This window comes from Quercus lobata, chromosome 9, assembly GCF_001633185.2.
Source record: "Quercus lobata isolate SW786 chromosome 9, ValleyOak3.0 Primary Assembly, whole genome shotgun sequence".
NCBI lineage: Eukaryota > Viridiplantae > Streptophyta > Magnoliopsida > Fagales > Fagaceae > Quercus > Quercus lobata.
In genome coordinates this window covers 42497081-42518267 of record NC_044912.1, presented here as the reverse complement: position 1 = coordinate 42518267, position 21187 = coordinate 42497081, and the positions used below count along the sequence as shown (strand labels likewise).

The 21187-nt window shown below is 36.2% G+C and overlaps 1 protein-coding gene across 1 annotated transcript; it reads left to right on the top strand.

The window, feature by feature from the left end:
* The first annotated feature begins 953 nt into the window (after positions 1 to 953).
* On the top strand, positions 954 to 1691 carry LOC115960960. Its single transcript, XM_031079999.1, has 2 exons — positions 954 to 1271; positions 1365 to 1691. The coding sequence occupies exons 1-2, from the start codon at positions 1165 to 1167 to the stop codon at positions 1588 to 1590; spliced, it is 333 nt and encodes a 110-aa protein (XP_030935859.1). The 5' UTR covers positions 954 to 1164; the 3' UTR covers positions 1591 to 1691.
* Positions 1692 to 21187: the final 19496 nt, after the last annotated feature.

Sequence of the window (21187 nt, the reverse complement as noted above, 5' to 3'; positions counted from 1 at the left end):
ATGGTGGTGGTGGATTTTCTTTGTTTTTTATGTGTTGTTGTCGTGGTGGTGATGGATTTTTTTTTTTTTTTGGCCGTGGTAGTGGTGGATTTTTATTTGATTTATTTGGTTTTGTGGGTGGAGGTGGAGGTGGCGGTGGTAGATTTTATGGGTTTTGTTCCTTGTGGTAGGGGTGGGTTTTTGAACGGTGGTGGTGGGTTTCTTGTGGTAGAGGTAGTGGTAATGGGTAGTTGAAAGGGAGAGAGAGTGAGGAAAAGATAAATAGATCAAGGGAGAGAAGGGAGTGAGAGAGATTAGATTATATTATTTTATTGGGTAATATATATTATTTTAATGAGTTGAATAGGAAAATAAATGTTGGAATTTTAGGGGTATTGTAAAATGGTATGGTATAAATGATAAAGTAGGTTTTAAGATGGTAAAATAGAACTTTTTGTAGAAATTGAATGTGAATGCTCTTACAACTCCAAATAATACATTTTTTTAGTAGTTTGATGCTAAAATTTAACATATCCAGAGTTTTACAACTCCGGATAATGATGCTCCTAAGAGATGAGAGATGTCAATATCCTTTTTCTAATTAGGCTGGGTTTGGATTCCACTAAAAATGAATGTCTGGGTTTTTTTGTGGGTCCCGTGCATTGTTCATGGGACCCGTAAGTATGGATTTTAGTAAATTTTTCTTTAAAATTGGGCTTTATGGTACTATTCACATATTTAAAATTTATTTTGTTACAGTATTTTCAGTTTTTAACAATAAGCGGTATCCAAATAAACTCTTAATAAGATTAAAAAAAATAAATGGATTACAATTAAAAATATAAAATAAGATTTAAAAAAAATTAATTATAAATATGATTTATTAATGTGACATGGCACGATATAATAAGTCAATGGCTAATAATGAGTTCGGAAATCATCCAATACCCATGCCCCTTGCCTATAAATTAACATCCTTCTTCTGTAGTTCCATGTGTTAGATTCCTTGTCTCCCTAAACTCTCAAATCCCAGAATACATATTACCAAACTCCAAGTACAACTCCAACTCCCAGAGGAAAAAAAAAAAAAAAAAAAAAAAGAAGAAGAAGAGAGATAAACCCAGAATTATCCTTCCACTGCTATCATCTTTTTTATCACTCCTATTTGAAACATTGCCTTCTTTCATGGCTGCTGAGTCCAACTCAAGTTCCTCACACAACCTAAGAATTTTGGTGGAAAGAAACCCATCTGAATCCCAGCTATCTGAATTGAACATCAAGGGCTGGCCCAAGTAAGCTTCTCTCTCTCTCTCTCTCTCTCTCTCTCAGTTCATCATATAACTTATTTGCTTATTTCTTTTATTTGTGTGTGTGTGTGAAAATAGATGGGGTTGTTCACCGGGAAAGTACCAGCTAAAGTTTGATGCTGAAGAAATTTGTTATTTAGTGAAAGGGAAGGTGAAGGCATACCCTAAAGGCTCATCTGAGTTTGTAGAGTTTGGTGCTGGAGACCTTGTAACCATTCCAAAGGGACTTAGTTGCACTTGGGACGTATCTGTTGCCGTCGACAAATACTACAAATTCGAATCAACTTCATCTTCTTCTTCTTAGTACTTTGATTACTACCTCCTCCTTCTTCATTATAATTTCTCTTTATCATCAATTCTTTCAAAAGAATATATATTTCTTTTTAGATTGAGTTATTTATGCTACATCTTTTTTTTTTCTTTGTCTATGTTTAAATTAGAGCTTCTTCTTCTATCCAAAAAAAAAGAAAAAAAGAAAATAAAAAAGTGAGCTACTTCTCAAAAAAAACAAAAAAATAGAGCTATTTTTTTGTTTCCACCGGACCTGGTTAAAGATGCATGTAGTTACTTCTATATTATCTTTTAGTCAAAGAAAGAGAACACGATAACAATTAGTCAATGCACGTCCCATTCAAACTACTCTACTTTACGTGATTAAATAAAGCATTTAATGTTCCTTTGACTGGTCAACTCTTGATATTTTATATCAGCTGAAAGAAGAGCACCTTCCTTTGTAGGGAAAGATTTAGACACCTTTGTTTTTAGTTTTTAATCAAAGCACAACACTCCAACAAAGCTTAAAAGACATCAGTACCCACTAAACTTTAATTAATCTTTTGGAAGCATTATCACTTCTTATCTACAGAAAAAGTAGGGTTTTTTTTTTTTTTTTTTCATAGGTAAAGAGGAGCAGGATGCAGAATATTTTTTTTCATTATTATTATTATTATTGTTGAGTTGTGTAATTAATTTTCATAAAAATGGTGTCAATATTAGACAATGCTTTTTTCTAACCACAACTTATTATGTCAGTAATTATGTGAAAATTTTATTCTTAACAGTACTCAAAAGTAAAAAACAATGTTTAAAATATACCTTAATTTGGAGGTTCTTTTCCAAAGTCCTTGTGTGAATGTTAAACTTCTAGTTTAATAATTTATTTTTTTATTTTTTTATTTTGAAGGATCAAAATTATCTTATTATTGAGGTTGAAGTGATATTTTAGTGGTAATGGCATTAGTTATGATGTTCCACTTTTATAGCTCAAATCTCGCCTCTTTCCTCGCTATTTGTCTATCTCTCCACACACACACACACACACACAAAAAAATCAAAAAAAAAAATCAAAATTCTTGATAATACAAAAATTTGTATAATCAATTCGAACCACAAATACCTATTGCCGGCAAAAAGAAATAAAGAAACCATTGGTGTGAGCCCCAATAGAGAGTCTTAAATACCTAATTCAACAAAGGATTTGACTATATTTTAAATGAAAAATACTTGAGCGACAAAAACTTACACAATTATTGCCATAACTTTTCACGTACCAAGTTGTGGCAAAAATTTTGTAAATTTTTGTAGTCCCTAGCATTTTTCATTTTGAAACGGAGATATAGTGAGTTTTGGGATAATTTTTTTGATACTCCTTTTGTATGCTATAAAACCCTTTGTTTTCGTACTTGACTCACTTGAGTGAGGCTCTTATTTAAGTGCTCCATTTCCTCTTCCACTAATCCATCAACTAATTGAACATATCCCGTATCAGGTAGAATTTGACTTTGGGCTGGATACCATTAGATCCATTATTTCCATATTAGTCTAAAGCAATTAATTCTATCCATATCAATTATCCCCCATTCCCCAGTGACCCAGTCTAAAGTGATATGGATAGAATTAATCACCTTAGACTTACAATAAAGAAATAACGTCGGTTTCTACCTAAAGTTAAATTCCACCTTATAAGAGAATTGCTCTATTAGCAAATAAATTAGAGAGACTAAAAACTATTAGGTTCACAAAAAGGATTGCTGAAATGGTCTTCCCGTTCAATAAAATAATGTCACTTATGCAAGTGTGTAAATCAATTTCTTAATTAATTAGCATAAAAAAAAAATTCACCTTGTAATTTCACAATTGCGTAGATGGCAATATTTTATTATTTAGGAGCGTCAAGAAACACTATTTCAGCAATCCTCCCAACGGACTTAATAATTTCTCAAAAAACTTCCAATGAGACACTTAATTAGGACCTTGCTCAAGCCCTATAAAAGAGAGTTTTACATGGCATAAAAGGTACATCAAAATAATTATCAAAGAACTCTAGATCTTTTTGATATAAAATATGATCCAATTTTTTGCTAATTTAGCAATCATAGACAGCCTTAGTGGCTTTTTCAATCCTTTTTTAATTTTGGTAGGTGTTTGGGGTTTGGATTTGCTATGCAAATTTTTGCATCAGTTATTCCTATTATAAATTTTTTTTAAATTATTGCATGACATTTATCTTAGTCATTTCAAAGGTTTACAGCATTTTTACAACAACATTACCAAACTAATAAAGCATTTTTCAACTGAATATCTCAAACAATTAGGAAATAATTTTTTAGCAAACAAGTAAAGAGCAATTACTTAACAACTTTTGTAAAGCTACAGCCTACAGCATTACCAAATTGACTATCAGCAAATAGTAGCAATTTTGTAGGAAATGATATAGATATTATTTTCAATGCACAAGGAACCGCCAAATATAAAGACAAGAATACCAGCTTCATTTAGGAGATCCTAACAAAATGATGGTTTCACTTTTCTTTTTTTCATTCTTTTGGAGGTCTCAATAAATGAATCTTTGAAGGACTAGGACTTAGGTCACCAATATAGTACCCAGAGAAAAACTAATAATTAAAACCTAATTATGTGATTATGTGAACCATTCAATATGACAAATGTAGGGTCTGGATTTGCTGTGGATTATATACTTGGCATCAAAAACTGGTTAAATGTTGAGGGAAAGGAATATACCATGTCCTTGTTCCGAGTACAGGGGTTCCTAGATTGGGTGTAAAAGCCAAAAGGTTTGTACTTTGTACAAGTTGTTCTCGTTTTAATTTTTGAGGAGTTTGGGGTCCCATCCCTTTCTGTTTGATTAGCTGGATATTTATAAGTAGTTAGGGTAGATGATCCAATTGATGACGTTCACATTTCATTTGACTCCAATCTTACACTACAGTTTCCTCAAAAATTAAAAATAAAAATAAAAGAAAGAAAGAAGTTAAACTACTTAGTTCTGACCTTGTTCTTCTTCATTAATCCCTTCAAATGAATAATAATGGTATAGATTTAAGCGCATTTAGGTTTGGAGTGCTAAAAAAATTTGGAATTTAATAACTCAAAACCAACTTTATTTATTTTAACTTTTTTTTTTTTTTGACAAGATAGAATTTCTACTTTAGCCTAATCTAAGTGTATATGTGTGTAAAGCTCCCTCCTAGAGACTTAAACACCAGCCCTTGCCTTCCACCCCCCATAAGCATTTATACTTGTAGAGTGACCATCGCACCAAGGGTGTGCGGTGATTATTTTAACATTCTTAATAATATACTCTACATCTCATCTTTTATTTTAGTATTTAACACATTTAAACAATATAAATAACCCAATAAAACCAGCCACAACACAACCAACCCTAATAGCCACCACCACAGCAACAAACTCGCCAACCACCGCCAATCTCACCACTACCTCCACGACCCAAAGCAACTACCACCATCACCATTGAAACCCACTGCCAAGGACACCAAAATCACCATATCAGAAGTTCAAAACCCACCACATTAACAACTCTCAATCAAAACCCATTCCAAAACACCAGAGAGAGAGAGTATAAAAAATTAGTAGCAAGTAGCAACTCACTATAGCAAGGCATCAAAAATATTTAGCTTTAGTGCCTCGGATATAAGGTGTTTGGGATGCTAAAATAGTTTTTTTTTATAAATGATTTATCACTTTCAATATGAATGCTCTTAACAAAATTCTCAATTTTTTAAATGGCAAATTATGATTAATATAGTACCATTTTCACATCAAATTATTTTTAATATAACATTGTTTATATGCCAATCATAATACGTTGCTTCAACGATATATTATAAAGAAAAATTAAGAAATTTATAGTGTATTTAATGCAAAACCGATTTATTTAGAGAGGCAGTGCAAACAAGGAGTAGTGGTAAGCCTGCAGGTGCTTATTTGAGGCGCCACCCCCAAGAATCAAGATAGAGATGTAACAAAGAAAATGGCACAAGGAACCAGCAGCAAGCACATGCCATAGTGGGATTTTATATATTTGAGGGGATGATGCTTGCTGCTTGAATGCAGTGTGAAAGCTTCTGTTTTTTTTTTAAGAGAATCCATGCAGTGTGAAAGCTTGTTGCCAATAGTCCGACCGAATATATAAAATCCCACTCCTACTATTAACATAAGATGAAGTTACTCTCTCTCTCTCTCTCTCTCTCTCTCTCTCTCTCTCTCTCTGTAATAATTTAGTGGTGGCGGTGATAATCCAGGGGATTTGTTTGGTATTATTGGTGGTTGCAACATTGTGGTGGTGTGGGTTTTGTTTTCAAAAATTTTAAGTTCTTAACTTGAGAAAAAGTTGAGAAAAAGTTGTGGATACATGTAAAAGTAGAGGTGGTAAAATTGAATACGATCTGCGAACTCAACACGACATGACATGAAATTAGCAGGTTATGAGTTGAAATTTAATTGGTTAGCGTCATATTTGAGTTGACACGACTGATCCGTTTAATAAACGGGTTGAGTTAGTGTCTATCACATGATACCCATTTGGCCCATCCAACTTATTTAATTAAATGACATTTTACTAATATATCATTCAAACCCTAAGTATATAAACTTTTTTTTTTTTTTTTTTGAGAAAAAGGTAAGCGAAATTTTATTAAAAGAAACAAACTTCAAAAATACAACCAGCAAACTCAGGACCAATCAGACTAAAAGACATCAGCCACCTCCTTAGGTAGAGCTTCTACCCAAACCTCCGTATCTGCAGTTAAAACTGCTTTTTTAGCTAGACTATGCGCTAAGCTATTCCCTTCTCGCCTAACATGCTGAAACCTATAACCTCTCAACATCTGACCTATCCTCTTAGTCTCATCAATGATATGCCCAAACAACATATTACAAGGATCTATACGCTGCAAAGCCTGAATAACATGAAGACAATCACCTTCAACTATAATATTAAACAAACTCAGCTCCCTTGCAAAAATCACTGCCCTCCGAGCTGCCAAAGCTTCAGCCATATCCACTGATTGAACCTGGCCCAGATTCTGACATAGAGCAGCAATGACTTGCCCAGCCTGATCTCGAAATACAACACCAGTCGCAGCTGACCCCGATTCTTTGGAAAAAGCAGCATCGAAGTTTTCTTTGTACCATTCTGCAGGTGGTGGAGACCAACGCACCCTAGGATGCGGAATAGACACACTCTGCTCCTGCCAATTCACATCCTCATATTCCAACACCAACTCCTTGGCCCTATCACCCAGCTCATGCAGTGGCCAAATAGGTTGACGTTCCCGCACCCGGTTTCGACGTTGCCATAAACACCAAGCCACCGTGGCAAAGAAAGCTATCCGGAAACTTGAGCCACCACTAAAAAGCTCCCCTAATAGCTCAAAGAAAGTCCAACACTTCTTTTGAACCAACGAGCGAAACTCTGGGATTGACGTCCAGACCGAGCGAGATTGATCGCAAAGCCATAAACAGTGTAAAGTTGTTTCCGTGTGGTCCCCACAACCAACACACACCGGACTAATTGGGAGGTGCCGAGCCAGTAAGTTTTGTTTTATTGGTAAAGAGTCCTTTGCAGCGCGCCAAATGAAATGCCGTATCTTATTTGGTGTTCGGATCTTCTAAATCTTCTTCCAAACCAGACCATTATTGTTTGAAGATGATGAGCTCGGCATAAGAGAAGCTTCAGCAGAAACAAGCATCCGATAAGCACTTCTAACACTATACTCACCATCATTGGTTAGAGGCCAAATCAAAGTATCTTCAGCCCCATCCTCGCAAACCTGGATCCTACGCACCATATCTGCCTCCCACGGAAGAAAACAACTCGCTAGGCGACCCGGGTCCCAAATTCTTGTGTCAGGGAGGAATAAGTCACAGACCCGATGAACTGATGAACTAGCTCTTGGAGAAATGATCTTACTGTGGTTCAGATCAGGTAGCCACCTATAATGCCACACATCAATCAACTGGCCATTGCCAACCCTCCATATTGCCCCTTTCTCAATAACCCCACGAGCTTGTAAAATACTCTGCCAAGCATAAGAACATTTAGGATGAACTGAAGCCTCAAGAATATTCCCATTCGGAAAATATTTAGCACTAAACACTTTAAAAAGAAGGGAGTCTCGATGATGAAGAAAGCGCCACACTTGTTTAGCCAACAACGCATTATTAAACTTTTGGAAATCCCGAAACCCCATACCTCCAATTGATTTTGAAGAGCATAAAGAACTCCACTTAACCCACTGAATTTTCTTCACATCACCACTTCCCCACCAAAACTTACGAATCATGGCTTCAATATCTTTACAGAGACCCACCGGAAACTTGAAAACACTCATCGAGTAAACTGGAATAGATTGAACCACTGCCTTAATCATAACCTCCCGCCCTGCTTGAGACAACAACTTTTCCTTCCATCCTTGCATACGGCCCCATATCCTTTCTTTGATTTAAGTGAAACATGCCATCCTATTCCTTCCAACAAAAGAAGGTAAGCCCAAATATTTCTCATAATGTCTAATAGCAGGAACATTAAGGGCCACTTTTAGAGCTTCCTGAATTGCCTCATCTGTGTTTCTACTAAAGCAAAGAGTGGTTTTCTCCTTATTGATCACTTGCCCCGAAGCTACCTCATAGTAGACCAATAGCTCTTGAACTTTATTGCATTCTTCTAAAATAGACCTGCAAAAAATTAAGCAATCATCTACAAAGAATAGATGAGTTAGTTTAGGCCCATTTCTACAAAGTGAGAAACCTTGTATGTCTCCTTTTGATGCAGCATTCCGTAAAAGTGCATTCAATCCCTCAGCACAAAAGAGGAACAAATAAAGAGAAAGAGGATCACCCTGTCTTAGACCTCTAGAAGGGACAATCAAACCCTTTGGCTCACCATTCACAAGAATAGAGTATGATACAGTGGTTATGCATTCCATAATCAAAGCCACCCAAGCAGGCGGAAATCCCATCTTGAGAAGTATTTTTTCAAGAAACACCCATTCCACCCGATCATAAGCCTTGCTCATATCTAACTTCATAGCCATAAAACATTTCTTCCCTGTACAACTATTCTTCATATGATGCAAAGATTCAAATGCAATTAAAATATTATCAGTAATAAATCTATCAGCAATGAAGGCACTCTGGGTCTCAGAAATAATGGAATTAAGCAAAGGCTTGAGGTGATTGGCAATCACCTTACTAATGATCTTATAAATCACATTGTACAAACTTATGGGTCTAAAATCCGAGACTCTTTCAGGATTGTGTACTTTAGGAATCAGAGTGATAAAGGTATGGTTTATAGACCTAAGGATGGACCTCGAATTTAGACAAGATAAAACAGCCTGAGTAACATCCATACCTATATCAGTCCAATAAGTTTGATAAAACAAGGGCGGCATACCATCTGGACCAGGAGCTTTGAGCGGAGCCATTTCCTTGATTGCCACTCCCACCTCCTCACTGGTAAAAGGTCTCATAAGATCTGCGCTCATAGTCTCAATTACCACAGCTTCAACCCCATCCAAAACCCTGTCAAAATCACGTGGATTCGAAGAAGTGAAGAGATGAGTATAAAAATCAGTAAGGAGAGCCGAAAAAACTTCCTCATCCTCTTGCCAATCACCATTCCCATTACGCAAACCCTTAATGAAATTCTTCCTCTTCCTTTGTGTAGCAATCCCATGAAAGAACTTTGTATTTTGATCACCATGTTGCAACCACTGAACCCTGGACTGTTGATGCCACATCTTCTCCTCTTTATCATATAAAGTATTCAATTCTTTCTTAAGCTGCACCACATCCTCATGCTCCCCAGTTCTGGCCGAAACTTCTTCAGCATGCCACAGCTGGTCCTTTGCTTGCTTTATCTGCTGTTTCACATTACCAAAGTGGACCCTATTCCAAGACTTCAAATGTTTCTTACATCTCTTAATTTTTGTGGCAGCAACGAACATGGGAGTACCATTAGGAACACAATCCCAAGCCCTTTTTACCACTTCTTTGCACTCAGGATCTGAAATCCACATTGCTTCAAACCGGAAGGGCTTCCTACGCCACTTTTGGAACTCATTTGCAGCATCCAAGGATAGAAGAATTGGCCTATAATCTGATGTAAAACAATTCATATGCTTCACCCTGCCTGTAGGAAACCGAGTTAGCCACTCATAATTTGCAACACCCCTGTCCAATCTTTCCCATATCCACTCTCCTCTTCGCCCACCATGCCAAGTGAAATCCGGTCCCGAGAACCCCAAATCAGCAAACCCACAATGGTCCAACGCATCACGAAAATTTTGCATCAAGTAGTGAGCCCGAGGTACCCCACCTTTCTTCTCTTGCACTTCAAGCAACTCATTAAAATCTCCCAAACAACACCATGGAAGCTTTAGTTTAGAACTAAGCATACGTAACATATTCCAACCCTCCATCCTACAACCTGTATCAGGCTCTCCATATAACCCAGTCAATCTCCACGCATTTTCCGAACCACCATGCACAATAGAATCTATGTGATAGTTCGAAAAACTATCCACCCATACATCAATCCCTGCTTTCCACAAAAGAGCTAAACCACCACCCCTATTATCCGTAGGTACCGTAAAACAACCATCAAAGAAAATCTAATCTCTTACCCATTTCATACGCTCCTTAGATGACCATGTTTCAGATAAAAACACAATCATGGGATCTTGTGCTTGCACAATATCGACAAGCTCTTGAACTGCACGCCAGTTCCCAAGCCCCCTGCAATTCCAAGTTAAGATTTTCATGGCTGTCGACGCGGCTGAACATCAGCCTCCACCATTTGATTTTTGTAAGCAATTGCTTGTTTCTTTCTACTAACTCTCACAAGATCCCTTTCCTCACTCGAATCCTCCCTTGTGCGCTTCAAAGAATATAACTCCAATATTTGTGTGGAAGAGGCACTACCCCGTACAGGTTGTAGAGGCACATCCTTCTCCACCCTTGCTGTCTCACCCATCTGGACTCCCACACCACTAACCACACTGTCCCTAGCAACCTCCCCATTGTTCTCCCCACCGTCAAAACGTTCTAATTCCGCATCTATATCGTCCAATTGAGCTTGGAAATCCTGACTAGTGGAACCACTTTGCTGTCCTAGTTCCATATTTGTATTCGAACTACTCACCTTAGGAGTTCCGTCAACTTCCACAACCACTGGTGCCGCAACCTGAGCATGTAGACCATCACAATCAGCTACCCGACCCACAACTTCATTACTGTGGAGCTGGTCACTACCATCCTTGTTTTGGATAATATTCAACTCATCCATATCTCCATCATCACCCCATTCTGGACTTGGAACAGCCCCATTATCCTCATTTACCTCCTCTTCATACCCTGCAACACGAATCACTGTTTTCTTGGCCAAGTTCGGGGTGTTTGCTCACAGCCAAGGACCAAATTGTTTGTCAATCTCCCTCAACGAACCCTTCCTTTTCAACCATACCGAGCAGTCCCTATCATGGTGGGTAAGACGCCTGCACCAATAACATACGATAGGCAAGCGCTCGTATTTGAAACTTACCCAGCTTTCCTCACCGGAACTTAATCCTATCTTTCTACCTCTGCATAGCGGCTTTGTAATATCAATCTTCACCCTTACCCGCAAAAAGTGGCTTTCCTCATAATCCCCATCCTCTGCTCCTGTGTTTATGACTTCCCCTGCAACTGATGCTATGTCCTGTGCCACCCTCAACTTCAAACTAATGATAGGAAGGTCATGGACCTGTAACCAGAAGTGTGCACTGTCAAAAACCAAACCTTTCATCTCCGTTTGTCTCCCTATCCTCTTCAGCGCGACCAAATACCTATCAAAAGACCACGGTTCACCAGCTAGGACTCTGTCAACATCAGACTTCTCAGAGAAAATAAATAACACTCGGTTGTCGCCCATATCATGTACTTCGAATCCCCTCTTAGTATGCCACAGTAGTTCGAAAGTTCTTGCGATTGCCTCTATATTCAGCGCCCTCACCGTAAAAAACCGCGCTGCCAACAAGAACTTCCCTTCAAAACCCCCATCATCAACGTTATACTTGCTTCCTTCAAACTCCGTCAATGAGAAAGTCTCCCACAAAGCAGATAGATTGTCCATACCTGACTTACCAAAGAAAATCCCTATGCCGTTATGGTCACAAAATCAGAGAAAAAGAACCACAGCCTCACTCAGGGAGTAGACACGTATTCTACTAACCTAGGGTTTAAGCGCCGCCTGAGGTTAGAGAAACTTTTTTTAGTAAACTTATTAGTTGTTGTGGTTTATTTTCTTTAACATATTATGATTGATTATTTGTAATATTGAGATGTGTTTTAGTTTTAAATGATTATTTGTGATGCAGTTACTCGTTAGTTCTAAATTTTATATTAAAAATATTTATTTGTTTGGTTTTTTATAATTCATATAAATTTGGTCAATAATAAATTTTTTTTCTTTTCATTTTGATAAAATTTGATAAACAGGTTGACACGACCCGTTTAATAAATAGATGTTAGGGTTGAAAAATCTTAACCCATTTAATAAATATGTTGGGTTAGTGTTGATCCATAGTCAAATACTCATAAGTCAATATAACACGAATCTAATACGCCAACAAAAATTACCACTTTCATGTAAAAGTGATAAACAATTAATCATAATTTCACATATAAGATAATTGAATAAATAATTGTAGCATTTTATATAGGACTGTTACTACTAGTTTGTTTTTTGTGTTATGAGTTCAGTGGGTGTAAGAAAATAATATATTAAAATATTTTTGGTAGTTAAAAATAGATAATTTTTGCAAAGTCGGCTGAAAATAATTCACATTTTGAATATGGGGAAAAAAAAAGAGAAAGAAACAAATAAAGAAGAATGATTAAGCAAAATAATCATTGAATGCAAGATAAACTTGGTGGGCATTCAATGTAACCTTCAGCCCAATCAACATTCAACACTGTTGTACTTTCAAAACTGTCGTGATTAAGATACAATGTTTGCAGTTCCGCTGGGAGATGTGGCTCCTTGAACTACTTGAAAAGACATATATTGGGCAAATAGATTTCAGATCTTTTGGTGGGTTCATTATCAGTTGTAGGTGCTTTTTCTTTGGTTCATAAATCATAGCGTGCAAGGTCCCATTTACACAATGAGATTTTTGTTGTCGGTGAAACTCTTCAAATTTATCATTTAACTTATTTTTTGGTATAAAATTTAAAATTTTAACCATTGAATTTCATATTTCTCATGTTCTTAACATGCATATCAAATTTCGTTCAAATTGAATTTTATTTACTATTCAATCAATAAACTTATTTTTTATATACAATTTTAAATCACAAAAATTTGAAATTTTAACATTTGTTTGATAAAATAACAATTGATCTTTGATCTTCTTGAAATTTTGTAAGCATGAATGATATAATAAAAACATTCAATTTAACGGTTATATTTTTAAAAATTACATTCAATATAAAGATATATAAAAAGTTTGAAGAGTTTATTTTCAAACTAGTTTAGAAAGAAACTTTATTCGCTAAAGTTAATTATCATATAACAAAGAACTGCAATAAAATAAAATAAAATAAAAAATCCTTACACAACTATTTTAAGCTACATTTCTTGAAGGGTAAAAAAAATTAGCAATAAGAATCATAAATCAACGAACAAAAGAGTATACGCCTAAGAGTATTTACATCAGCCTCCTCATATTTTTTAGCTAAACTAATCCAAAAAACTCTACTTTTTTTTAATTTTTTATAGTTTAGCTATCTATGTTTTTAATGCACACACGGTTAGACTCAATACTCTATTTTTTACTTCATTTAAATAATTATTTTTTCTCTCTCCTATCAGCAAAGATAGCCACCATTGGACACCACCACCAAAGACAACACCACCATCAACCCAGGGTTAAACCCGAGCACAACTACCACCACTGCAAAGGCAACCACCGCCGCCATCACCACCAAAGACAACACAACCGCACCAAATTAGACAACTAGATCAATCCATCATGGCATAGCACCACCACTGCCAAACCAAAATAAAAAACGCAAGATCAAACCATCACGGCATCACACCACCACCACCACCATAAACACCGTGCCAGGAACTATAATAAAAAAAAAATTAAATGAGAAATATCAAAGAACGTTGTGAAACGGATGGATTGAAGTCGAATCTCGATAGAGCTCTAGAATTTGATTAACCTAGCTTACATTTAATCAAATTCTTATAATGCACAATGTGAGGATAGTGTCTTCAAGGCCTCCTACTTTTAAAAAATGTGTATTTTAATACGCATTAAAATTTCCAATTCAAGAACCTAGGTACTGTGTTGAAAAGCATCTTACCATTCTAGACTGCAAGATGGTTTTTTTTTTTTTTTTAATAGCAAATTTGGTATCCTTCCAACTTTAGAAGACAATTTTGTTGTTACCAAAATCCCCAAAGTAATATATATTTTAATAATTAATGGATCAAACTATTGCAAAACTGACCATTTTCCAACCAAAAAATTCTTCTTTGAACTTGGTTTGCAATATTATCACGGCATTGATATAATTCCCCAGGTACAAAACGTTGTCCATCTTCTTCATTTATTTTATTAATTTTGCTATTTTCAAGTTCAATTGTCACCACCGTCAATTTTGTGCATCCAGTTTTCAATCATAGAAAATTGCTTCATCCAGTGAAGACCCCTTCCTTCGCAACTTGCATTGCATGTTTCATCTAATAAGAAATTGGGTGGCTGAATTTAGTCACGACTTTTTTGGCTGATTATGAAGCCGTCACTAATGTTCATTGAATCTAAGAGATGCAAAAACGAAGCCAAATAGCTCTAACAAAAGCCTTCCCATTTGCAACTAAAATTTCTTAATTAGTTCTTTCAGAGGTCAGCTTCCAAACAATAGTTCTATGATTCTATTGTTTGGATTAACCACCGACATCCAAGGAAACATAAAGTAAAAGAATGAAATACGTTTGCACAAAGACACTGATATAGGATTAAGAGAGCTCAGCTAAGTATTTGACTAAATGCTAGTTTCAGGAGCCTATACTAATGCTCTTAGATCAACACATTTGTTAGCATGGTGACTCTTATTTAAATTATCTTATCATTTTCTATTTAGGAGGAATAAAAAAGAAGGGAAATCGCTCATTTTCTCATTGTATTAGCTCCATTTGTTTTGAAGTAAAATATTTTATTTGTAAAAAATTTTACATATAAAACATTTCATGTAAAATATTTTCAGACGCTTGGTATAATATGCAAAAAATTTTAAATACAAACAACCAAAATCGGCCACTTAGCTACAATGCCAAAGGTTCGATGACCAAACCACCATTCTGGCTATAGGACCAATGACTCTAATGATTGGATCATTGAAACTGCCATCTCCAACAACTTGATAGCCGGCACTAGCCGTTGAAGCGTTGGTTTCGGCGATTGTACCAACAACCTAGCCACTGTGTGTTTTTATAAAATGTTTTACTAAAATTTTTAAGATAAAACTTTTAACAATTTTTTACAAAATATTTTAGAATTAACAAAAAATATTTTATAAATTTGACCACATTTTATATGCAAACAAACACCTAAAAATAGAAAAATATTTTACAAAAATATTTTAGTTCAAAACAAACTAGGGATATTAACGTTAGTTGATACTTTTTTGTTGTTGTTATTCATAGGGTCTATCCCAAATCCTTAAATCACATTGATGCAACATCCTTCACTTTCTACCCTAAGGGGCTTGGTTTGTCCTACATTTTTTCACTTTGAAATTGAGAGATCCGAATCCATATTTGCAACTTACAAGCATTCTATTGTACATCATTTCCATATGGGAGAGGTTTAGGTCCAATGCATCCAGTGCAATGGACCTGTTGAGATGATGACATTTGTCCAAAAGTGGACACATGTTATTATCTCAACGGATCTAGTGCAACTAGAACCAGACCCAAACCTCACCCTTTCCACATTATACAATTACTTTTCATTTATCAAAAGTAGTCTCTATCAAGAAGATGCTCTCATAGACTTGTCACGAGCAGCGAACTCTCCTCCTTAATGGAAAATTCAACAAGTAAAAGTAAAACTCCTTATACTCTCTCAAACTAGTACAAGACTAACTTACCTTTATCCAAAAGATGAAATTTTTCTCAAACTTATTATGAATGTGAGGCAACTCAAAAATCTATATACATATAATTTTAATCACAGGATTTACATCTTTTTTCCTTTTTATTGTATGAGTAAACTACATGATTTACTTAATAATCATGTGACTCATTTAAATCATTTAATGAATCATATAGTTTAATACAAGTAAAAGATCTCCTTAACTACCATGTACCAGTTTGGAAGAAATCTTTAACCTTAATGGAAAGAAAATGAATGCACAACTTAATTTTAATAAAACTAAATACAGGTTTTCCATACAATTCTCTATGTAATGGTTGGAGCACGTGGGAATGGAATTAGAAGGGGCCTTAGCGAGCAGCAGGATCAGCTCAATATTGTTTGGGGCCTAAGGTGAAAATTTAAATGAGCATTTTTTTTATATTAAAACATCACTTAATATTGTTTAGTTTAGGTTTAATATTGTAATTTTTTTATTTAAAACCTGTTATTCTTACATTTACTTTTTGTGGGGCCAGAGAATTTGTGATCTCGGCCCACTTTCCATTAGGGCCCAAGGCCCATGCCGAGGAGAGGTGTTACCGAGGACATGCACCGAAAGTCCAAATGGCCTAGAGATATAGCCAAGGACGATCCTGTCCTCGGCATCCCAAAATCTAGAAGGAAGGAACGGCATGCCATCAAAGGCAGCCCCCAGAGCGCTCCCAGAAGAAAGGGCGAGTACAGTGTAAGAGTGGTTCAAGGATAAACTGTCACCTCCGCATTAATGGGGAAAAGACCCCTGAACAGTATGGCGACAAAGAACAAAGGAAAGGCTGCCATTACTGCAATTAAGTACTCTGCGCCTAACAGAGCCATGCTCCTCATCTTTTACAACCACCCCCAACCACTTTGGGTATGGGCTGATAAGACCAATATCAGCCCTATAAAACTGGACCTACACGTGGACGTTCGAGAGGAGGAAAAAGCTAGTATAAAAGGAGGAGGAAGCAGGCCAAAAAGGGGGGAGGCAGATCGTCTCCAGAGCCATTAAACCCTATTGTAAAAAGAATAATAAGAACATTAAGCCCCTCGAACGAGGTCCAAGGACCGGAGCCACTCAGGCCGTGCCGAGGAGAAAGTCTTCTTGGACAAACTCAGTTCATCTTAGTGTAATCATCATGAACACCATGACTAACTACTGTCTGATAACCAAGGCCTGACCTTTTAGCCCACTCTCTACAAATTTATTGTTTGGGCCTTTAACGTTCGAACCCAATACACCAATTTGGGGTTGTTACAAATTGAGTCCTTACACTTTTTATAATAATTAATTGAATTAATGATAATTGGTTGATTTCTATTAATTCATAATATATTTGGAAAATGTTAGGACATATGTGATTAAATGTTAGAAACATATATCACTATTTTATGTAATTGACTAATCCTTTGACAAAATGCACTTTACTTGTAATTGGGTAGATTTAGGATGTGTTTAATACTTCAAGAAACAAGGTTTCAAATTCAAGTGTTAAAGCCATAAAAGTCTGTCCAAAAATCAAGTCAAAAAGTGCAAGATTTTAAAACTTGACAGCTAGCATCTATCGAGGTTTAAAAGCTACTAAAGCCCGTGACTTGATAGCTAGCTCGATAGATGGCTATCTATCGAGGTTTATGAAATTCAGATTTTCTGTTCTGTTTTTCATCCAATCTGTGGGTATATGTTTGGGCTTTCTTTTCTCACAACCCTAAACATATATAAGGATTATTTTAAGGGCCGTAAAAGGTTAGACAAGTTGCATAAGAGCACAATTGCACAAGTGTGAAAAAAAGTGTAACCAGAAACCTAGTTTGCCTTAATTCTTCATTCTCTTCAAGAAGCTGTTGTGTTTTGTACACCATAAGGTTTTGTGACCAAGCAACTTCATGATCTTTATCGAGTGATGAACTGAAGAATTTTGCAGCTAACATCCTTCTCAAGTTGGTGATCAAGTCGCGTACTGGGATCCGCGCAATTGGTTAGTTATGTACTGAGAGGCGTGCATTGAAATGAGAGATTGTCACTATAGAACAAGTCCAATTGGGTATTGGAGTAAGGGTTCAACTGTAAGTTGATATAAGGTACTGGGATTCCTTTACTTGTAACCGCTTGTTTTGATAATAGTAAATTCTTGGGAGTGCTAACCTTAAAATCACCCGGTAGGGTTTTTGCCATGTAGGTTTTCCCCATTCGTAAACAAATCACCTTGTCAATTTATTTTCCGATGTATAATTAATTTAATTGGTGATTTGTTTGTACTACCACGCATTTTGCATGTTAATTTGATTAATTAATAAACTTGGCTAATTAATCAATTAATTTATCATAAGGGGTCAATACGTTTTTGGCCTATCAAGTGGTATCAGAATAGGCACACTCTAATTAGATTTTAATCTTTGCTGTGTGATCCATTGACCCCTGTTTGTCATGGATAGAGGATAGTCTCTCATTATACCTCCTTCATTTTATGGCATTAACTATGCATACTGGAAAGTACGCATGAGAGCTTTCTTGCAGTCATGAGAGCTTTCTTGCAATCTTTAAATGAGAAAATGTCGTAAGTTGTGGAGATTGGCTGGACCAAGCCCATGGAAGCGCCGATTGATTGGGATGATGCAAAGATCAAGGTGGCAAACTTTAACAACAGGACATTGAATGCTCTATTTAGTGCAGTCACGAATGAAGAGTTTAAGAAGATATCCTCCACTACAACTGCAAAGAAAGCATGGACCATCCTCCAGACAACCTATGAGGGAACCAAGGCTGTCAAAGATTCAAATTTTTAAAGGCTCACTACCAACTTTGAAGAGATCAAGATGGAGGAGGATAAGTCGTTCGATAAGTTCTATGCTAATCTCAAGGACATAGTGAACTCAGCGTTTAATCTTAGGAAAACCATTCATGAACCCAAGATTGTGAGAATGGTGCTTAGATCTCTACCCGAGAGATTTCATGCCAAGATCACCGCGATTAAGGAATTGAAGGATATTGACAAAATTCCTTTAATAGAGCTGGTTGGCAATCTACAGACCTATGAGTTGGGTTTATCTAGAATCGGGAAATCAAGCAAGAGCATGGCACTGAAGGCCAAGAGAAGTGACACGAATGAGTCTTCAGACGATGAAGATTATAAGATGAAGACCTACATCACCAGGCAATTCAAGAAGTTCATGAAGAATGCAAATGGGAAGGGCTTCAATAAGAACCGTAGGCAATCTAGTTCCTCTCAGTTCAAAAGCCAAGACAAGGGGAAGAAGGATGCTAGGGATGGCGGTTAATACACTGTTCCCTCAGGACCAAAATGTTTTGGGTGTTAAGGTTTCGATCACATGAAACAAGAGTGCCCCATATATCTCAAGACCATTAGGAAAAGCAAGGCACTTGCTGCTACATTGAGTAACACCGAACCTGAGGATGATTCTGACAATGAGGATGATAGAATCCTGAATGCCTTCACTACCACTGTCAATCCTACTGAAGGGATTGTTGAAGATGTGGATGAAAAAGGGAAATTGATGGAGTCTAAGTTTGAAAAGATGGATGAACAAGACGACATCCACACAACCTATGCAAAGTTATACAAAGTCTCAGAAAAGCATGAGAAGCAGTATAGGTTGACCACCAAGAAACTTAGTGATGTGGAGCTTAAGCGAAATGAAATCTCTACAAAGTTTGATGAAGCCAATCAGACTATTGGAGCACTGAGATTTGAGAATAATTTCTTGGTTGAAAAGACCAAGAAGCTTGAGGCAAAACTTTTCCAAGTCAAAGCTTAATTGGAAAGGATCTCAAGTGCTAAGCTCGATGAGATGCTCAGTCTTCAGAAATCCGCTTCCGATCGAACCAGTTTAGGGTATGATTTCTCTTCTCCTAGTATTGCTTCTACTAGTACTACTGTTTTTGTTCCTCCTGCTAATAATATTGAAAATGAGAACAACGTTGTTAAAAATGAATTAGCTAGTGAGAATATAGACAAAGGTAAATCTATCTTAAGAGCACCCCCTAAGCTTGACAAGAAAGAGATTAAAAACCCTAGGGTTAAGAAGGGAAACTCTTAAAAGCCAAAACAGAAAAAGAAACATTTGTATCATCACTGTGGCGCAGTTGAACATACTCGAACTAATTGCTACATGTGGTTAGCCACTCAAAAGAGCAACAACATGATCACGTCGGGAGACTAGAGTCAGCTTCCATCCTCTCTTGCTCCCCTTGGAGATCTTCTCAAAGCCCTCATGTTCCTTTCAAACTTGAACGGTTTTAACTCTTCCCCCTCACCGCCGGATCAAGGGTTCGCTAAACAGAAAGGTTCTTCTAAGAGGTGGAAAGAAAAGAGTTCCAAATGATTCTGTCACTTTTTCTCTCTCCCCTTCTTGTTTTTGTTTGCATTATTTGTGTATTTTGCTTTATTATTTTGAGTCAGTTTAGTTTTATGCATTGCTTTGTTTTTGTTTAATTTTTTTTTTCTTTTCAGTTTTGGTTTTTTTTTTTTTCATATAAAAAAAATAAAAATTGAAAAATTAAAAAAAAATACAAAAACAATGTGTGTTTGTGTACATTGGTACTTGTGTACCTTGAATGACCATTGAAATAAAGTTTTCTAAATTTTGTATCTTTTGTAGCTTAAATAAGCATCTCTATGCATAACTAAGCAAATGAGCTCTGTGGTTCGTGTTTGGGATGAGTAAGATTAGGTAATTTCTTGTACTTAACACTCGTATCACTTTTTTTGATAGGAAGGATTAGAAAATCCTATGAGAAATGCATAAATAACCATCTCACCACTGTTGCACGCCAATTAGGAAATGACATCTGTATGCTTTGACATAGTAAAAGTGCAATGTCAAAAGCTTAACATCATTAGGTATTTCTTTTCTTTCTCTTATATGTCCATGTATGATATGCTTATTAAAAGAAAAATATGCAAAGAAAAATAAAAGCAAAAAGATCAAAATGTTTTATATATAATTGCAAGCGTGTATTCTAGGAGATATGAGAGTTATAGGATGTACTTTGAAGGTGATAGTCCCCATCAAACAGTTATGATTGCGTGTGAGTTAAAGTGATTTTCTCATATCTCAAATCGTCATAACATGTAGACACTTATGCAACCTTGCGATATTTTTCACACACGCCACGCAATATTCTTTGCTACTTTTGATACATGTGCAAATACAATGTGATTTGGCCATCACAAGGAATACATGTGTTGATGTATGCTCACTAAACTGTCTTAACTTGTTTTTGAAATATAAAATTGGTTAGACTTGTTTAATGTGTGTGTGTGTTTTGGATCTAAATGCCCATCATTTTTATTGTTGAGAGATGTTTTTGAGAGTTTAAAATGTTGTTTGGATCTTTATTTAAGGAACACGTTTGATTGCATTCATATCTATGTTTTTCTCTCCTTT

Excerpts from the sequence above, each read along its gene's own strand:
- LOC115960960 (XM_031079999.1), top strand. The coding sequence starts at position 1,165 with ATGGCTGCTGAGTCCAACTCAAGTTCCTCACACAACCTAAGAATTTTG. Across the intron at positions 1,272-1,364 it reads AACATCAAGGGCTGGCCCAA|ATGGGGTTGTTCACCGGGAA; the intron begins GTAAGCTTCTCT and ends GTGTGAAAATAG.